A 22,078-nucleotide genomic window follows, 5' to 3' on the forward strand; every position below is an offset into this window, starting at 1 on the left:
CTGTAGACCCCTGTGATACTGATACCACCATGTCACCACACAGCACAGTGATATCTGTATCCTATATACAGACCACTCACTGACTCCAGGACTGTAGACCCCTGTGATACTGATACCACCATGTCACCACACAGCACAGTGATATCTGTATCCTATATACAGACCCCTCACTGACTCCAGGACTGTAGACCCCTGTGATACTGATACCACCATGTCACCACACAGTACAGTGATATCTGTACCCTATATACAGACCACTCACTGACTCCAGGACTGTAGACCCCTGTGATACTGATACCACCATGTCACCACACAGCACAGTGATATCTGTATCCTATATACCGGCCACTCACTGACTCCAGGACTGTAGACCCCTGTGATACTGATACCACCATGTCACCACACAGCACAGTGATATCTGTACCCTATATACCGGCCCCTCACTGACTCCAGGACTGTAGACCCCTGTGATACTGATACCACCATGTCACCACACAGCACAGTGATATCTGTACCCTATATACAGACCCCTCACTGACTCCAGGACTGTAGACCCCTGTGATACTGATACCACCATGTCACCACACAGCACAGTGATATCTGTATCCTATATACAGACCCCTCACTGACTCCAGGACTGTAGACCCCTGTGATACTGATACCACCATGTCACCACACAGTACAGTGATATCTGTATCCTATATACAGACCCCTCACTGACTCCAGGACTGTAGACCCCTGTGATACTGATACCACCATGTCACCACACAGCACAGTGATATCTGTATCCTATATACAGACCACTCACTGACTCCAGGACTGTAGACCCCTGTGATACTGATACCACCATGTCACCACACAGCACAGTGATATCTGTACCCTATATACAGACCCCTCACTGACTCCAGGACTGTAGACCCCTGTGATACTGATACCACCATGTCACCACACAGCACAGTGATATCTGTGTCCTATATACAGACCCCTCACTGACTCCAGGACTGTAGACCCCTGTGATACTGATACCACCATGTCACCACACAGCACAGTGATATCTGTATCCTATATACAGACCCCTCACTGACTCCAGGACTGTAGACCCCTGTGATACTGATACCACCATGTCACCACACAGTACAGTGATATCTGTACCCTATATACCGGCCCCTCACTGACTCCAGGACTGTAGACCCCTGTGATACTGATACCACCATGTCACCACACAGCACAGTGATATCTGTACCCTATATACAGACCCCTCACTGACTCCAGGACTGTAGACCCCTGTGATACTGATACCACCATGTCACCACACAGCACAGTGATATCTGTATCCTATATACAGACCCCTCACTGACTCCAGGACTGTAGACCCCTGTGATACTGATACCACCATGTCACCACACAGCACAGTGATATCTGTACCCTATATACCGGCCCCTCACTGACTCCAGGACTGTAGACCCCTGTGATACTGATACCACCATGTCACCACACAGCACAGTGATATCTGTACCCTATATACAGACCCCTCACTGACTCCAGGACTGTAGACCCCTGTGATACTGATACCACCATGTCACCACACAGTACAGTGATATCTGTGTCCTATATACAGACCCCTCACTGACTCCAGGACTGTAGACCCCTGTGATACTGATACCACCATGTCACCACACAGTACAGTGATATCTGTACCCTATATACCGGCCCCTCACTGACTCCAGGACTGTAGACCCCTGTGATACTGATACCACCATGTCACCACACAGCACAGTGATATCTGTACCCTATATACAGACCCCTCACTGACTCCAGGACTGTAGACCCCTGTGATACTGATACCACCATGTCACCACACAGCACAGTGATATCTGTGTCCTATATACAGACCCCTCACTGACTCCAGGACTGTAGACCCCTGTGATACTGATACCACCATGTCACCACACAGCACAGTGATATCTGTATCCTATATACAGACCCCTCACTGACTCCAGGACTGTAGACCCCTGTGATACTGATACCACCATGTCACCACACAGCACAGTGATATCTGTACCCTATATACCGGCCCCTCACTGACTCCAGGACTGTAGACCCCTGTGATACTGATACCACCATGTCACCACACAGCACAGTGATATCTGTACCCTATATACAGACCCCTCACTGACTCCAGGACTGTAGACCCCTGTGATACTGATACCACCATGTCACCACACAGTACAGTGATATCTGTACCGTATATACAGACCCCTCACTGACTCCAGGACTGTAGACCCCTGTGATACTGATACCACCATGTCACCACACAGCACAGTGATATCTGTATCCTATATACAGACCCCTCACTGACTCCAGGACTGTAGACCCCTGTGATACTGATACCACCATGTCACCACACAGTACAGTGATATCTGTACCCTATATACAGACCCCTCACTGACTCCAGGACTGTAGACCCCTGTGATACTGATACCACCATGTCACCACACAGTACAGTGATATCTGTACCCTATATACAGACCCCTCACTGACTCCAGGACTGTAGACCCCTGTGATACTGATACCACCATGTCACCACACAGCACAGTGATATCTGTATCCTATATACAGACCACTCACTGACTCCAGGACTGTAGACCCCTGTGATACTGATACCACCATGTCACCACACAGCACAGTGATATCTGTACCCTATATACAGGCCACTCACTGACTCCAGGACTGTAGACCCCTGTGATACTGATACCACCATGTCACCACACAGCACAGTGATATCTGTACCCTATATACAGACCCCTCACTGACTCCAGGACTGTAGACCCCTGTGATACTGATACCACCATGTCACCACACAGCACAGTGATATCTGTACCCTATATACAGGCCACTCACTGACTCCAGGACTGTAGACCCCTGTGATACTGATACCACCATGTCACCACACAGTACAGTGATATCTGTACCCTATATACAGACCCCTCACTGACTCCAGGACTGTAGACCCCTGTGATACTGATACCACCATGTCACCACACAGCACAGTGATATCTGTATCCTATATACAGACCCCTCACTGACTCCAGGACTGTAGACCCCTGTGATACTGATACCACCATGTCACCACACAGCACAGTGATATCTGTATCCTATATACAGACCCCTCACTGACTCCAGGACTGTAGACCCCTGTGATACTGATACCACCATGTCACCACACAGCACAGTGATATCTGTATCCTATATACAGACCACTCACTGACTCCAGGACTGTAGACCCCTGTGATACTGATACCACCATGTCACCACACAGCACAGTGATATCTGTATCCTATATACAGACCCCTCACTGACTCCAGGACTGTAGACCCCTGTGATACTGATACCACCATGTCACCATCAGCACAGTGATATCTGTATCCTATATACAGACCACTCACTGACTCCAGGACTGTAGACCCCTGTGATACTGATACCACCATGTCACCACACAGTACAGTGATATCTGTACCCTATATACAGACCACTCACTGACTCCAGGACTGTAGACCCCTGTGATACTGATACCACCATGTCACCACACAGTACAGTGATATCTGTACCCTATATACAGACCCCTCACTGACTCCAGGACTGTAGACCCCTGTGATACTGATACCACCATGTCACCACACAGTACAGTGATATCTGTATCCTATATACAGACCCCTCACTGACTCCAGGACTGTAGACCCCTGTGATACTGATACCACCATGTCACCACACAGCACAGTGATATCTGTATCCTATATACAGACCACTCACTGACTCCAGGACTGTAGACCCCTGTGATACTGATACCACCATGTCACCACACAGTACAGTGATATCTGTACCCTATATACAGACCACTCACTGACCCCAGGACTGTAGACCCCTGTGATACTGATACCACCATGTCACCACACAGCACAGTGATATCTGTATCCTATATACAGACCACTCACTGACTCCAGGACTGTAGACCCCTGTGATACTGATACCACCATGTCACCACACAGCACAGTGATATCTGTATCCTATATACCGGCCCCTCACTGACTCCAGGACTGTAGACCCCTGTGATACTGATACCACCATGTCACCACACAGCACAGTGATATCTGTATCCTATATACAGACCACTCACTGACTCCAGGACTGTAGACCCCTGTGATACTGATACCACCATGTCACCACACAGCACAGTGATATCTGTATCCTATATACAGACCACTCACTGACTCCAGGACTGTAGACCCCTGTGATACTGATACCACCATGTCACCACACAGTACAGTGATATCTGTACCCTATATACAGACCACTCAATGACCCCAGGACTGTAGACCCCTGTGATACTGATACCACCATGTCACCACACAGCACAGTGATATCTGTATCCTATATACCGGCCACTCACTGACTCTAGGACTGTAGACCCCTGTGATACTGATACCACCATGTCACCACACAGTACAGTGATATCTGTACCCTATATACAGACCACTCACTGACTCCAGGACTGTACACCCCTGTGATACTGATACCACCATGTCACCACACAGTACAGTGATATCTGTACCCTATATACAGACCACTCACTGACCCCAGGACTGTAGACCCCTGTGATACTGATACCACCATGTCACCACACAGCACAGTGATATCTGTATCCTATATACCGGCCACTCACTGACTCTAGGACTGTAGACCCCTGTGATACTGATACCACCATGTCACCACACAGTACAGTGATATCTGTACCCTATATACAGACCACTCACTGACTCCAGGACTGTAGACCCCTGTGATACTGATACCACCATGTCACCACACAGTACAGTGATATCTGTACCCTATATACAGACCACTCACTGACCCCAGGACTGTAGACCCCTGTGATACTGATACCACCATGTCACCACACAGCACAGTGATATCTGTATCCTATATACCGGCCACTCACTGACTCTAGGACTGTAGACCCCTGTGATACTGATACCACCATGTCACCACACAGTACAGTGATATCTGTACCCTATATACAGACCACTCACTGACTCCAGGACTGTAGACCCCTGTGATACTGATACCACCATGTCACCACACAGCACAGTGATATCTGTACCCTATATACAGACCCCTCACTGACTCCAGGACTGTAGACCCCTGTGATACTGATACCACCATGTCACCACACAGCACAGTGATATCTGTATCCTATATACAGACCCCTCACTGACTCCAGGACTGTAGACCCCTGTGATACTGATACCACCATGTCACCACACAGCACAGTGATATCTGTATCCTATATACAGACCACTCACTGACTCCAGGACTGTAGACCCCTGTGATACTGATACCACCATGTCACCACACAGCACAGTGATATCTGTATCCTATATACCGGCCCCTCACTGACTCCAGGACTGTAGACCCCTGTGATACTGATACCACCATGTCACCACACAGCACAGTGATATCTGTACCCTATATACCGGCCCCTCACTGACTCCAGGACTGTAGACCCCTGTGATACTGATACCACCATGTCACCACACAGCACAGTGATATCTGTACCCTATATACAGACCCCTCACTGACTCCAGGACTGTAGACCCCTGTGATACTGATACCACCATGTCACCACACAGCACAGTGATATCTGTATCCTATATACAGACCCCTCACTGACTCCAGGACTGTAGACCCCTGTGATACTGATACCACCATGTCACCACACAGTACAGTGATATCTGTATCCTATATACAGACCCCTCACTGACTCCAGGACTGTAGACCCCTGTGATACTGATACCACCATGTCACCACACAGCACAGTGATATCTGTACCCTATATACAGACCCCTCACTGACTCCAGGACTGTAGACCCCTGTGATACTGATACCACCATGTCACCACACAGCACAGTGATATCTGTACCCTATATACAGACCCCTCACTGACTCCAGGACTGTAGACCCCTGTGATACTGATACCACCATGTCACCACACAGCACAGTGATATCTGTGTCCTATATACAGACCCCTCACTGACTCCAGGACTGTAGACCCCTGTGATACTGATACCACCATGTCACCACACAGCACAGTGATATCTGTATCCTATATACAGACCCCTCACTGACTCCAGGACTGTAGACCCCTGTGATACTGATACCACCATGTCACCACACAGCACAGTGATATCTGTACCCTATATACAGACCCCTCACTGACTCCAGGACTGTAGACCCCTGTGATACTGATACCACCATGTCACCACACAGCACAGTGATATCTGTACCCTATATACCGGCCCCTCACTGACTCCAGGACTGTAGACCCCTGTGATACTGATACCACCATGTCACCACACAGCACAGTGATATCTGTATCCTATATACCGGCCCCTCACTGACTCCAGGACTGTAGACCCCTGTGATACTGATACCACCATGTCACCACACAGCACAGTGATATCTGTACCCTATATACCGGCCCCTCACTGACTCCAGGACTGTAGACCCCTGTGATACTGATACCACCATGTCACCACACAGCACAGTGATATCTGTACCCTATATACAGACCCCTCACTGACTCCAGGACTGTAGACCCCTGTGATACTGATACCACCATGTCACCACACAGCACAGTGATATCTGTATCCTATATACAGACCCCTCACTGACTCCAGGACTGTAGACCCCTGTGATACTGATACCACCATGTCACCACACAGTACAGTGATATCTGTATCCTATATACAGACCCCTCACTGACTCCAGGACTGTAGACCCCTGTGATACTGATACCACCATGTCACCACACAGCACAGTGATATCTGTATCCTATATACAGACCACTCACTGACTCCAGGACTGTAGACCCCTGTGATACTGATACCACCATGTCACCACACAGCACAGTGATATCTGTACCCTATATACAGACCCCTCACTGACTCCAGGACTGTAGACCCCTGTGATACTGATACCACCATGTCACCACACAGCACAGTGATATCTGTGTCCTATATACAGACCCCTCACTGACTCCAGGACTGTAGACCCCTGTGATACTGATACCACCATGTCACCACACAGCACAGTGATATCTGTATCCTATATACAGACCCCTCACTGACTCCAGGACTGTAGACCCCTGTGATACTGATACCACCATGTCACCACACAGTACAGTGATATCTGTACCCTATATACCGGCCCCTCACTGACTCCAGGACTGTAGACCCCTGTGATACTGATACCACCATGTCACCACACAGCACAGTGATATCTGTACCCTATATACAGACCCCTCACTGACTCCAGGACTGTAGACCCCTGTGATACTGATACCACCATGTCACCACACAGCACAGTGATATCTGTATCCTATATACAGACCCCTCACTGACTCCAGGACTGTAGACCCCTGTGATACTGATACCACCATGTCACCACACAGCACAGTGATATCTGTACCCTATATACCGGCCCCTCACTGACTCCAGGACTGTAGACCCCTGTGATACTGATACCACCATGTCACCACACAGCACAGTGATATCTGTACCCTATATACAGACCCCTCACTGACTCCAGGACTGTAGACCCCTGTGATACTGATACCACCATGTCACCACACAGTACAGTGATATCTGTGTCCTATATACAGACCCCTCACTGACTCCAGGACTGTAGACCCCTGTGATACTGATACCACCATGTCACCACACAGTACAGTGATATCTGTACCCTATATACCGGCCCCTCACTGACTCCAGGACTGTAGACCCCTGTGATACTGATACCACCATGTCACCACACAGCACAGTGATATCTGTACCCTATATACAGACCCCTCACTGACTCCAGGACTGTAGACCCCTGTGATACTGATACCACCATGTCACCACACAGCACAGTGATATCTGTGTCCTATATACAGACCCCTCACTGACTCCAGGACTGTAGACCCCTGTGATACTGATACCACCATGTCACCACACAGCACAGTGATATCTGTATCCTATATACAGACCCCTCACTGACTCCAGGACTGTAGACCCCTGTGATACTGATACCACCATGTCACCACACAGCACAGTGATATCTGTACCCTATATACCGGCCCCTCACTGACTCCAGGACTGTAGACCCCTGTGATACTGATACCACCATGTCACCACACAGCACAGTGATATCTGTACCCTATATACAGACCCCTCACTGACTCCAGGACTGTAGACCCCTGTGATACTGATACCACCATGTCACCACACAGTACAGTGATATCTGTACCGTATATACAGACCCCTCACTGACTCCAGGACTGTAGACCCCTGTGATACTGATACCACCATGTCACCACACAGCACAGTGATATCTGTATCCTATATACAGACCCCTCACTGACTCCAGGACTGTAGACCCCTGTGATACTGATACCACCATGTCACCACACAGTACAGTGATATCTGTACCCTATATACAGACCCCTCACTGACTCCAGGACTGTAGACCCCTGTGATACTGATACCACCATGTCACCACACAGCACAGTGATATCTGTATCCTATATACAGACCACTCACTGACTCCAGGACTGTAGACCCCTGTGATACTGATACCACCATGTCACCACACAGCACAGTGATATCTGTACCCTATATACAGGCCACTCACTGACTCCAGGACTGTAGACCCCTGTGATACTGATACCACCATGTCACCACACAGCACAGTGATATCTGTACCCTATATACAGACCCCTCACTGACTCCAGGACTGTAGACCCCTGTGATACTGATACCACCATGTCACCACACAGCACAGTGATATCTGTACCCTATATACAGGCCACTCACTGACTCCAGGACTGTAGACCCCTGTGATACTGATACCACCATGTCACCACACAGTACAGTGATATCTGTACCCTATATACAGACCCCTCACTGACTCCAGGACTGTAGACCCCTGTGATACTGATACCACCATGTCACCACACAGCACAGTGATATCTGTATCCTATATACAGACCCCTCACTGACTCCAGGACTGTAGACCCCTGTGATACTGATACCACCATGTCACCACACAGCACAGTGATATCTGTATCCTATATACAGACCCCTCACTGACTCCAGGACTGTAGACCCCTGTGATACTGATACCACCATGTCACCACACAGCACAGTGATATCTGTATCCTATATACAGACCACTCACTGACTCCAGGACTGTAGACCCCTGTGATACTGATACCACCATGTCACCACACAGCACAGTGATATCTGTATCCTATATACAGACCCCTCACTGACTCCAGGACTGTAGACCCCTGTGATACTGATACCACCATGTCACCATCAGCACAGTGATATCTGTATCCTATATACAGACCACTCACTGACTCCAGGACTGTAGACCCCTGTGATACTGATACCACCATGTCACCACACAGTACAGTGATATCTGTACCCTATATACAGACCACTCACTGACTCCAGGACTGTAGACCCCTGTGATACTGATACCACCATGTCACCACACAGTACAGTGATATCTGTACCCTATATACAGACCCCTCACTGACTCCAGGACTGTAGACCCCTGTGATACTGATACCACCATGTCACCACACAGTACAGTGATATCTGTATCCTATATACAGACCCCTCACTGACTCCAGGACTGTAGACCCCTGTGATACTGATACCACCATGTCACCACACAGCACAGTGATATCTGTATCCTATATACAGACCACTCACTGACTCCAGGACTGTAGACCCCTGTGATACTGATACCACCATGTCACCACACAGTACAGTGATATCTGTACCCTATATACAGACCACTCACTGACCCCAGGACTGTAGACCCCTGTGATACTGATACCACCATGTCACCACACAGCACAGTGATATCTGTATCCTATATACAGACCACTCACTGACTCCAGGACTGTAGACCCCTGTGATACTGATACCACCATGTCACCACACAGCACAGTGATATCTGTATCCTATATACCGGCCCCTCACTGACTCCAGGACTGTAGACCCCTGTGATACTGATACCACCATGTCACCACACAGCACAGTGATATCTGTATCCTATATACAGACCACTCACTGACTCCAGGACTGTAGACCCCTGTGATACTGATACCACCATGTCACCACACAGCACAGTGATATCTGTATCCTATATACAGACCACTCACTGACTCCAGGACTGTAGACCCCTGTGATACTGATACCACCATGTCACCACACAGTACAGTGATATCTGTACCCTATATACAGACCACTCACTGACCCCAGGACTGTAGACCCCTGTGATACTGATACCACCATGTCACCACACAGCACAGTGATATCTGTATCCTATATACCGGCCACTCACTGACTCTAGGACTGTAGACCCCTGTGATACTGATACCACCATGTCACCACACAGTACAGTGATATCTGTACCCTATATACAGACCACTCACTGACTCCAGGACTGTACACCCCTGTGATACTGATACCACCATGTCACCACACAGTACAGTGATATCTGTACCCTATATACAGACCACTCACTGACCCCAGGACTGTAGACCCCTGTGATACTGATACCACCATGTCACCACACAGCACAGTGATATCTGTATCCTATATACCGGCCACTCACTGACTCTAGGACTGTAGACCCCTGTGATACTGATACCACCATGTCACCACACAGTACAGTGATATCTGTACCCTATATACAGACCACTCACTGACTCCAGGACTGTAGACCCCTGTGATACTGATACCACCATGTCACCACACAGTACAGTGATATCTGTACCCTATATACAGACCACTCACTGACCCCAGGACTGTAGACCCCTGTGATACTGATACCACCATGTCACCACACAGCACAGTGATATCTGTATCCTATATACCGGCCACTCACTGACTCTAGGACTGTAGACCCCTGTGATACTGATACCACCATGTCACCACACAGTACAGTGATATCTGTACCCTATATACAGACCACTCACTGACTCCAGGACTGTAGACCCCTGTGATACTGATACCACCATGTCACCACACAGCACAGTGATATCTGTACCCTATATACAGACCCCTCACTGACTCCAGGACTGTAGACCCCTGTGATACTGATACCACCATGTCACCACACAGCACAGTGATATCTGTATCCTATATACAGACCCCTCACTGACTCCAGGACTGTAGACCCCTGTGATACTGATACCACCATGTCACCACACAGCACAGTGATATCTGTATCCTATATACAGACCACTCACTGACTCCAGGACTGTAGACCCCTGTGATACTGATACCACCATGTCACCACACAGCACAGTGATATCTGTATCCTATATACCGGCCCCTCACTGACTCCAGGACTGTAGACCCCTGTGATACTGATACCACCATGTCACCACACAGCACAGTGATATCTGTACCCTATATACCGGCCCCTCACTGACTCCAGGACTGTAGACCCCTGTGATACTGATACCACCATGTCACCACACAGCACAGTGATATCTGTACCCTATATACAGACCCCTCACTGACTCCAGGACTGTAGACCCCTGTGATACTGATACCACCATGTCACCACACAGCACAGTGATATCTGTATCCTATATACAGACCCCTCACTGACTCCAGGACTGTAGACCCCTGTGATACTGATACCACCATGTCACCACACAGTACAGTGATATCTGTATCCTATATACAGACCCCTCACTGACTCCAGGACTGTAGACCCCTGTGATACTGATACCACCATGTCACCACACAGCACAGTGATATCTGTACCCTATATACAGACCCCTCACTGACTCCAGGACTGTAGACCCCTGTGATACTGATACCACCATGTCACCACACAGCACAGTGATATCTGTACCCTATATACAGACCCCTCACTGACTCCAGGACTGTAGACCCCTGTGATACTGATACCACCATGTCACCACACAGCACAGTGATATCTGTGTCCTATATACAGACCCCTCACTGACTCCAGGACTGTAGACCCCTGTGATACTGATACCACCATGTCACCACACAGCACAGTGATATCTGTATCCTATATACAGACCCCTCACTGACTCCAGGACTGTAGACCCCTGTGATACTGATACCACCATGTCACCACACAGCACAGTGATATCTGTACCCTATATACAGACCCCTCACTGACTCCAGGACTGTAGACCCCTGTGATACTGATACCACCATGTCACCACACAGCACAGTGATATCTGTACCCTATATACCGGCCCCTCACTGACTCCAGGACTGTAGACCCCTGTGATACTGATACCACCATGTCACCACACAGCACAGTGATATCTGTATCCTATATACCGGCCCCTCACTGACTCCAGGACTGTAGACCCCTGTGATACTGATACCACCATGTCACCACACAGTACAGTGATATCTGTACCCTATATACAGACCCCTCACTGACTCCAGGACTGTAGACCCCTGTGATACTGATACCACCATGTCACCACACAGCACAGTGATATCTGTACCCTATATACAGGCCACTCACTGACTCCAGGACTGTAGACCCCTGTGATACTGATACCACCATGTCACCACACAGCACAGTGATATCTGTACCCTATATACAGACCCCTCACTGACTCCAGGACTGTAGACCCCTGTGATACTGATACCACCATGTCACCACACAGCACAGTGATATCTGTATCCTATATACCGACCACTCACTGACTCCAGGACTGTAGACCCCTGTGATACTGATACCACCATGTCACCACACAGCACAGTGATATCTGTATCCTATATACCGGCCACTCACTGACTCCAGGACTGTAGACCCCTGTGATACTGATACCACCATGTCACCACACAGTACAGTGATATCTGTACCCTATATACAGACCACTCACTGACCCCAGGACTGTAGACCCCTGTGATACTGATACCACCATGTCACCACACAGCACAGTGATATCTGTATCCTATATACCGGCCACTCACTGACTCCAGGACTGTAGACCCCTGTGATACTGATACCACCATGTCACCACACAGTACAGTGATATCTGTATCCTATATACAGACCACTCACTGACTCCAGGACTGTAGACCCCTGTGATACTGATACCACCATGTCACCACACAGTACAGTGATATCTGTACCCTATATACAGACCACTCTCTGACTCCAGGACTGTAGACCCCTGTGATACTGATACCACCATGTCACCACACAGCACAGTGATATCTGTACCCTATATACAGACCCCTCACTGACTCCAGGACTGTAGACCCCTGTGATACTGATACCACCATGTCACCACACAGCACAGTGATATCTGTACCCTATATACAGACCCCCTCACTGACTCCAGGACTGTAGACCCCTGTGATACTGATACCAGCATGTCACCACACAGCAGAGTGATATCTGTACCCTATATACCGGCCCCTCACTGACTCCAGGACTGTAGACCCCTGTGATACTGATACCAGCATGTCACCACACAGCAGAGTGATATCTGTACCCTATATACCGGCCCCTCACTGACTCCAGGACTGTAGACCCCTGTGATACTGATACCACCATGTCACCACACAGCACAGTGATATCTGTACCCTATATACAGACCCCCTCACTGACTCCAGGACTGTAGACCCCTGTGATACTGATACCACCATGTCACCACACAGCACAGTGATATCTGTATCCTATATACAGACCCCTCACTGACTCCAGGACTGTAGACCCCTGTGATACTGATACCACCATGTCACCACACAGCAGAGTGATATCTGTACCCTATATACCGGCCCCTCACTGACTCCAGGACTGTAGACCCCTGTGATACTGATACCACCATGTCACCACACAGCACAGTGATATCTGTGTCCTATATACAGACCCCTCACTGACTCCAGGACTGTAGACCCCTGTGATACTGATACCACCATGTCACCACACAGCACAGTGATATCTGTATCCTATATACAGACCCCTCACTGACTCCAGGACTGTAGACCCCTGTGATACTGATACCACCATGTCACCACACAGCACAGTGATATCTGTATCCTATATACAGACCCCTCACTGACTCCAGGACTGTAGACCCCTGTGATACTGATACCACCATGTCACCACACAGCACAGTGATATCTGTATCCTATATACAGACCCCTCACTGACTCCAGGACTGTAGACCCCTGTGATACTGATACCACCATGTCACCACACAGCACAGTGATATCTGTATCCTATATACAGACCACTCACTGACTCCAGGACTGTAGACCCCTGTGATACTGATACCACCATGTCACCACACAGCACAGTGATATCTGTATCCTATATACCGGCCCCTCACTGACTCCAGGACTGTAGACCCCTGTGATACTGATACCACCATGTCACCACACAGCACAGTGATATCTGTACCCTATATACAGACCCCCTCACTGACTCCAGGACTGTAGACCCCTGTGATGATAGTTAGTGGACACACCGCGATTAAACATGCCCCTTTTGTTACATTATTTTCAGGGGTCCCATCAATTCTGTCCAGGCCTATCTCTTGAGTTTCATATTTTTTATATTCTGTGGAAGCTTGGTTGAAAAGCAATGTCTGACTTTCATCTGTTCATTGTCATAGATTTTTTATTTATTATTACTTTTGTCAGATTCAAGTTATTACTGTGACCATTGTGGGTTTTTCTGCTATTAAACGAGGGTTACCAACAATTTTGACCACGTGTGTATGTATATATATATATACACTGCTCCAAAAAATAAAGGGAACACTTAAACAACACAATATAACTCCAAGTCAGTCACGCTTCTGTGAAATCAACCTGTCCAGTTATGAAGCAACGCCGATCGTGAATCAGACAACAGGTAGAAATGATCAGCAATTAGCAACATAACGCCTATAAAAGGAGTGGTTCTGCAGAGGTGACCTCAGACCATTTCTCTGTTCTCATCCTTTTTGACTGTAGTTTTTGTCACTTTTGCATTTTGTCATTGCTATCATCCCTAGAGGTACAGTAGTATGTGGCAGTGTCTACAACCCACAGAAGTTGATCAGCTAGTGCAGCTCATTCAGGATGGCACATTAATGCGAGCTGTGGCAAGAAGGGTAGCAGTGTCTGTCAGCACAGTCTCCAGAGAATGGAGCAGATACCAGGAGACGAGACAGACCAGTACACCAGGAGACGTGGAGAAGCTGTAGTAGGGCAACAACCCAGCAGCAGGACCGCTACCTCCTCCTTTGTGCAAGTAGGAAAAGGAGCAGTGTCAGAGCCCTTCAAAATGACTTCCAACAGGCCACTAACATCAATGTGTCTGCTCAAACTGTCAGCAACAGACTCCATGAGGATGGTATGAGGACCCGAGGTCCACAAGTGGGTGTCATGCTTACAGCCCAAGATCGTGCAGGGCAATTGCCAAAGAACACCAAGATTGGCAGATTCGACATTGGCGCCCTGTGCTCCTAACAGATGAGAGGAGGTTCACACTGAGCATGTGTGACAGATGTGAGTCTGGTGACAACGTGGAGAGCGATCTGCTGCCTGCAACATCCTCCAGCATGACCGATTTGGCAGTGGGTCAGTTATGGTGTGGGGAGGCATTTCTCTGGAGGGCCGCAGAGCCATTCATGTGCTAGCCAGAGGTACCCTGATTGTCATTAGGTACGGGGATAAGACCTTCAGACCCCTTGTGAGACCATATGCAGGTGCACTCTGCCCTGGGCTCCTTCTTCTGCACGACAATGCTAGGCCTCATGTAGCTGAAGAGTGGCAGCAGTTCCTGCATAATGAAGGCCTACCCATTCCGAGACCCGAATCCAATCGAACCCACCATCTGGGACACCATGCCTCATTATATCCACTAACGCCACATTGCACCAGACTGTCCAGAAGTTGACTGATGCTTTAATTCAGGTCTGGGAGGAGATCCCTCAGGAGAACATCCACCACCTGATCAGGAGCATGCCCAGGCATTGTAGGGAGGTCATACAAACACGTGGAGACCACACACACTACTGAGCATATTTTCCTTGTCAGGAGGCATTTCCACTGAAGTTGGATCAGCCTGTAATTTAATTTTCCACTTTGGTTTTGAGCATCACTCCAAATTCAGAGCCTCATGGGGTATTAATTTAGATTTACAGTGATCATTTTTATCTTTTATTGTTCTCAACACATTCCACTATGTAATTAATAAAGATCTGCAAGTGCAATATTTAATTCAGTGATATCTAGTATGTGAGATTTTAGGGTTCCCTTTACTTTTTGAGCAAAAAATAAATAAAAAAATTATATATATATATATATTTTTTTATTTCAAAACTATCCATTTACGGATCTACAAGCTGCATTTTTCCTTACCTAGAGCTTCATCATTGTCTTCTGTGTCACTAGCCAAGCGGAAAAGTGTCGGCCTCATCTTTTCACAGCGGTGATACAACTCCTGTCAGGTGAGAGACACAAATCACAGATACAAGACGTGGTCTCTCGTGGCTTCACCTGTGTCTGCCATGATGCACTGACCTTCATTAGGTCGTCACTGCCTTCGGAGCACTGTCCCGTTCTAAATGCCCCCAACATGTCACTCAGGAGCTTCACGTTGTCATTCACCTCTTCTATGGCATGTACTCTTTTGGAGATTTTCTCCATGCGTTTCTGGTCCTGAGGAGGAAACATGAGATCAAATAGATGAGAAGTTGAATACAGTAAGTGGGAGAATGGAGAAACATGGAGAGAATGGTCTCACCTCCTGCACCATTTCTTTAATAAGTTTATTCGCTGCTCGTAAGTCTTCCGGATGTGTGCTCTTTAGCAGACGGGCCAACATCTTGGGATAAAAGATGAAAATATCTCATAAACAGCTGCATTAAAGAAAGAACACAGCAAAGTATTGCAAGAGAACGAGGGCAGACGAGAATGGAGGCTTCTCTTCTAAGCTCATCAAGTCAGCAAGGAAGACCACACAAAAGAAGAATCACATTTAGGGGGAATCGGTGTCCCTGGGATCTGATTGAAGGTAGGAGGGTTCCACTTTACTTTTTCTTGTCAATGGGGACAAATCTAGAATAAGCAACCGTGGAATATCTCTCCTTGCAGACAAAGGTAGTTTTCAGGATACAGTGGCCGGTATCGGGGTCACCTCCTATGAGCGGAGTAAATCATGCTGGAAACATACAAGATAAAAGTTCAGCACAGACATGAACCTTGTGCACAACGCTAAGACCATCAGTAAGGCCACTTGTCCACAACTCAGGAGAGACCCTGGGACCTGCGTAACATAGAAAAACCCAAACAGCAAGCAAAGACATCAGCAGTTCGGGAGTTACATGGCTTTACCCGAAGATTTCACTACTTATTTCAGTGTTTCTCAACTCCAGTCCTCAAGACCCCACAACAGGTCATGTTTTCGGGATTTCCTTAGTATTGCACAGGTGATAATTTCATCACCTGCTCAAGCATTAATTCCATCGCCTATGCAATACTAAGGAAATCCTGAAAACATGACCTGTTGTGGGGAAACACTGACTTATATCACTAAGCTTCACCTCGGTTTGTGCGCCCAGTTTTAATGGATTGCTGTCCATGGAAGACGTTCAGACCCTTGTAGTGGAAGGAAAATGTGCTACAATCTACACATCCACATGGTCGTGTTACAATCAAGCTTCCTTGTGCAATTGCTTCTGGTGCACGTAATACTGCCAACATAGGAGGCAAAGCCTGCACCCATGCTATTGTATTGCCAATGATCGAGAAAAACACATTGAAGAAAAAAGAAATGTAAAGAAACCTATGAAAGCAGGCGGGCTGGGCCTGGTCTGAACATTTATGTGTCCATGAGTAGCTTCCACCATGGACTGCATCCTTACAGTTATTGAGCATGGCACAGAGCTCACAAAGCCTGAAGAAATCTTACATTTGTATGAGATGGCCTTCACAAACAACCTAAGGCTATGTGCACACGTTGCGGTTTCTCTGCGCATCCGCAGCGTTTTTTGCGATGCAGAAACGCTGCAGATCCGCAACTGATTTTAAAAAAAGAGCTGTGCACACGTTGCGGAAAATCCGGTGCGGAAATGCTGCGGATTAAAAGAAGTAGCATGTCACTTCTTTTTTGCGGATCTGCAGCGTTTTTGTACCCATTCCATTATAGAAATCCGCAGGGATAAAAAAACCGCAGTAAATCCGCAAAAAAAACGCAGCAAAACCGCACAAAAAACGCTGCGGATCCGCACAAAAAACACGACAAATCCGCAGCTGCGTTTTCTGCCGGGAGAGGCAAAATCCGCACCAGAAATTCCTAAGGCTAATCCGCAACGTGTGCACATAGCCTAAATCCTCGGAGATGCTCCTGACAGAAGAGGATAATTCCAACGCATGGAAAATGAAACTTGGTAACGTTCAGAAGTAGTAAAGTGAAGGTCCAGTAATAAAAGGCTGTTCTTACTTTCACTCCAGTCCCTATTTCTGCTGGCCACTTGGTCGTTATGAGCCCTGAGACAGCTCTCAAACTCTGCAGCTCTTTACAAAAAGCGCTAGGCCTGGAATAGGCCTGGAATAGGCCTGGAATAGGCCTGGAATAGGGAGCGTAGCTTCTCCAGCTGCACGCCGTCCGGCATCATACAGACACCCAGGACACAGGGGATACCCCCAGCCCGCTGCTTTGCCAGAAACAGAAGTATGAGCCCACCATGGGATTAGATTTGTTTCAAAGTGGTAAAAGTGAAGACCGGTTACGAGTGAAACGTTACAAAAAGCAATCAGTACATTACCTTGGATTTCTCATCATCATCAAATATAGCATTTTTTGGTCGGGGTGGTGGAGGAGGCATCATGGCTTCTACTTGCAGTTGTGGATCTTCCTTTAAAATCCCTATAAAAATAATGGACACAATTGAAAGGATTGATAGAATATTACCTCCCAATGTTTGATAACGGTCTTGGAGAAAAGTTAAAATCCATATACGGTAGGCATCTCCAGAGAGGGGACATATCACCATCACATTGAACATATGAGATTAATTGTGGCTGAGGGAGAGAGAAACTAACTATAACACGGGAAGTGAGAGGGAGCTGACACTTACATCCTGTCATGTTTAGGACATGGTTAATGTCCTGTTCTCTCAGGGTTAATTTTGCTGGCATCTCTTTCGATCTGAGAGGGGTATTTATATTCACTCCAGACTAGGATTCGCTGTCCGCTATACTTTCTGTTCTAGTCTGTTTGCCTGACCCCTGGAGTGTGTGCCCGGTTTGCAATTGCTTTGCTTGCTCTCCGTGCTGTACTCTGTTTGTTCTTCTGGATTTCTGAGCTCTGGCTTCACTTTTGACAATCCCCTGTCTCACGCCTTTCGTACTCGGTGGTCTCCTGGCTCCAGTCTTAGCTTGTTTAACTACTCTCATGTTTATCTCTTCTCTGCACCCCGGCGTCTGGCTCCATCCCCATCCACCTCCCACTCTGTCACATGGTTCAGGTCCTGTTTGTACCTGGTTACTAACCTGGCGCTTTGCTTAGCTCTCTTGCTGCTGTGTGCAGCTCTCCCCACAGCAGTATTACCTGGGAGCCGTGACACATCCCCAATGAAGTAGAGACCCCATGCAGTAGCCAAGAAATCACAGCAGGGAGATTTGCTTGGAAAAGACACCAAGGCTGAGATTCAGGGGAATACGCTTCCAAACCAAAGAGCGTTCTCTGATCAAAGACTCTTTTTCCTAGACCTTTGAGAGCCAGTTGTCAGTAATGAATATTGGGGTTTGCATTGATCCAATATTTATGGGAAATATATTTTTGGCTTCATAGCAAAGGGATGAACAGAACACATTCACTCACATCACTGTAAGGCCATTCTAGCCACTCCAACTTAATAACATTCCAATGGATGATGCTATCCAAGCCATGTTTCATCTCAATAAAAAGGTAAAATCTCAATAAGAAACGCGACAATATCTACTGCCTAGGACCTGCAGAGGAGAAGATATCCTGAAAGTATGGGACTACATAAATCTCTGTAGGGCCTAGCTCATCCCACCACCAGCCCCTACAAGAGCTCACCAAGAGAAGATATGTGGGTGTAACCTTGAGTTTATAAAAAGCAGAAATTAGGTTTGGTCATTCTGGAAGACATAGCTCACTGTGAAAGTGTTCCATGTACTTAAATGGAGCGCTTCCTTCCATAAAGATTAGAGCCATCCCTGCAACATCACGTTTAGTAATTCTCTTTTGTTATTCCTTTTTATTTTATGTAATTGTATATATTGTATTGTTGTTCCCATTTTGTATCATCTTGCATATTTTATTATTATTTTTTTTTTTATAAACGCTACCTATCAGTATTAAATACATATATTTAATAGCTCTGCTTCTCTTACTCTAGATGTGTTTTGACTCGGAGGTTTAGATACCATACGCTCACTGTGTGTTCCCCAATAACCGGCCTGGTAGTGGAAGCAGCCACGGAATCGGTCACTGGTCAGTCAGTTGCGTGATTGTCGTGACGATTGGAGGCAGAGTAGTTGCAGCCCCTCAAAAATTGGTGACAGCCGTGGGATCTGCGTGAATCCTCCCCCTGGCTGTCATCCGTGACATTTACCTTCCACTCAGTGTCTACTAACGCACCTTGTTTCTTTAACATCTGGTAGGCCTCGGCTATTTTCACTTCACTGGGAAGTCCAAGAGTCCAGCTGTACAAAAGCTCCAAAATCTTTAACTTCACTTTCTCAGAAGAGCGGGTGCCAAGGTACTAAAAAATAAAGTCTGGATGAGTAAAGCGGAGCTAAGAACAGCACCAATAACACCAAGATAAAACATAAAAATGGAGACTCCACGGCGCTCCACCCCCTAATGGCTCACCAAAAAGTGCCAACAAACAACAGAAAAAGTTACAGTCCAGCACAGCAAGAAAAGGCAAAGATGAAGCTTTAATTTATCAGCTACGTAAAATTAGAAAAATCACTCAAAAAAGAAGGCTGCCATATACGTTCTTTTTTCCATGCATGATTTTTATTAGCTTTTCATGAAAATGGTAAGTTCATAAAAAGACAGCGCTTTAATATTTCCTTGGGGTATGTGCACACGTAAAAATTTCTTGCAGAAAATTCCTGAAGAAAACCGGACATTTTCTGCAAGAAAACCGCATGCATTTTTTTCTGGAGCTTTCCCAATGCATTATATAGCGAGAAAAACGCAAAATTAATTAACATGCTGCGTTTTTTTTTACCGCGATGCGTTTTTTTCGCGGAAAAAAACGCATCATGTGCACAAAAATTGCAGAATGCATTCTAAATGACAGGATGCATATGTATACGTTTTTTATGCATTTTTATTGCGAAAAAAACACGAAAAAACCGCAACATGTGCACACAGCCTTGCAGTTCTGGATTACAATTTTTTTTCTAGTACAATACCTCCACTCCAGGACACTGGCCTGGAGTTTTCCGTGCATTGCTTATTGTGGTGGTGAGCCGATATATCTTTTATTGTGTGCTAACAAACAGCAACTCTCCAAACTTCAGTTTCCTCACCGGAATTGCTAACAGTCATTAAAAAGAATTAAAGTAGTTGTCCAGGTATGGCACAATAGCTTGCGGTCCCTTTATGTCACTATGTGACTGCAGACTTGTGAATCCTCACATCGTGCATAGTGCGCGCTGTAAGTATTCTCCGGTGGTCATGTGACTGGAACTATGTGATCTGCACACTTCTGGACACAATCCAACTAGACACGCACGGCCTCGCTCAATACCAGTCATCTGTAGGCACCTGTATGCAGCATGTGGCCAGAAGCAGACATACCGCTTAGCTGCAGTCACATGACTGCTTGGTCTCGCCGCCCATACCAGAGAATCCTGAAAGTGCGCACTATGAAGATTCTCAAGTCTACAGAGTGACCATAGATTTTCGTGCCAAACCTGGACAAGACCTTTAAGCATTGAGGACTCAATTTTTCTTTTTCTTTTAGACTGAC

At 47.1% G+C, this 22,078-nt stretch overlaps 1 protein-coding gene across 3 annotated transcripts in view; it reads right to left on the minus strand.

Moving 5' to 3' along the window:
- Nucleotides 1-22,078, minus strand: part of GGA1 (golgi associated, gamma adaptin ear containing, ARF binding protein 1) — a 174,871-nt gene that overhangs the window by 94,700 nt on the left and 58,093 nt on the right. For all 3 annotated transcript variants that reach the window (XM_077277312.1, XM_077277311.1, XM_077277313.1), the window contains 5 exons: nt 20,731-20,854; nt 18,887-18,987; nt 16,864-16,944; nt 16,641-16,778; nt 16,479-16,560 (listed from right to left, as the gene is read on the minus strand). In XM_077277312.1, coding sequence (XP_077133427.1) covers nt 16,479-16,560; nt 16,641-16,778; nt 16,864-16,944; nt 18,887-18,987; nt 20,731-20,854 — 526 coding nt within the window. The remainder of the gene's footprint in view (nt 1-16,478; nt 16,561-16,640; nt 16,779-16,863; nt 16,945-18,886; nt 18,988-20,730; nt 20,855-22,078) is intronic.

The sequence above is a fragment of the Ranitomeya variabilis genome, chromosome 8 (genome assembly GCF_051348905.1).
Source record: "Ranitomeya variabilis isolate aRanVar5 chromosome 8, aRanVar5.hap1, whole genome shotgun sequence".
In the NCBI taxonomy this organism is placed as follows: domain Eukaryota; kingdom Metazoa; phylum Chordata; class Amphibia; order Anura; family Dendrobatidae; genus Ranitomeya; species Ranitomeya variabilis.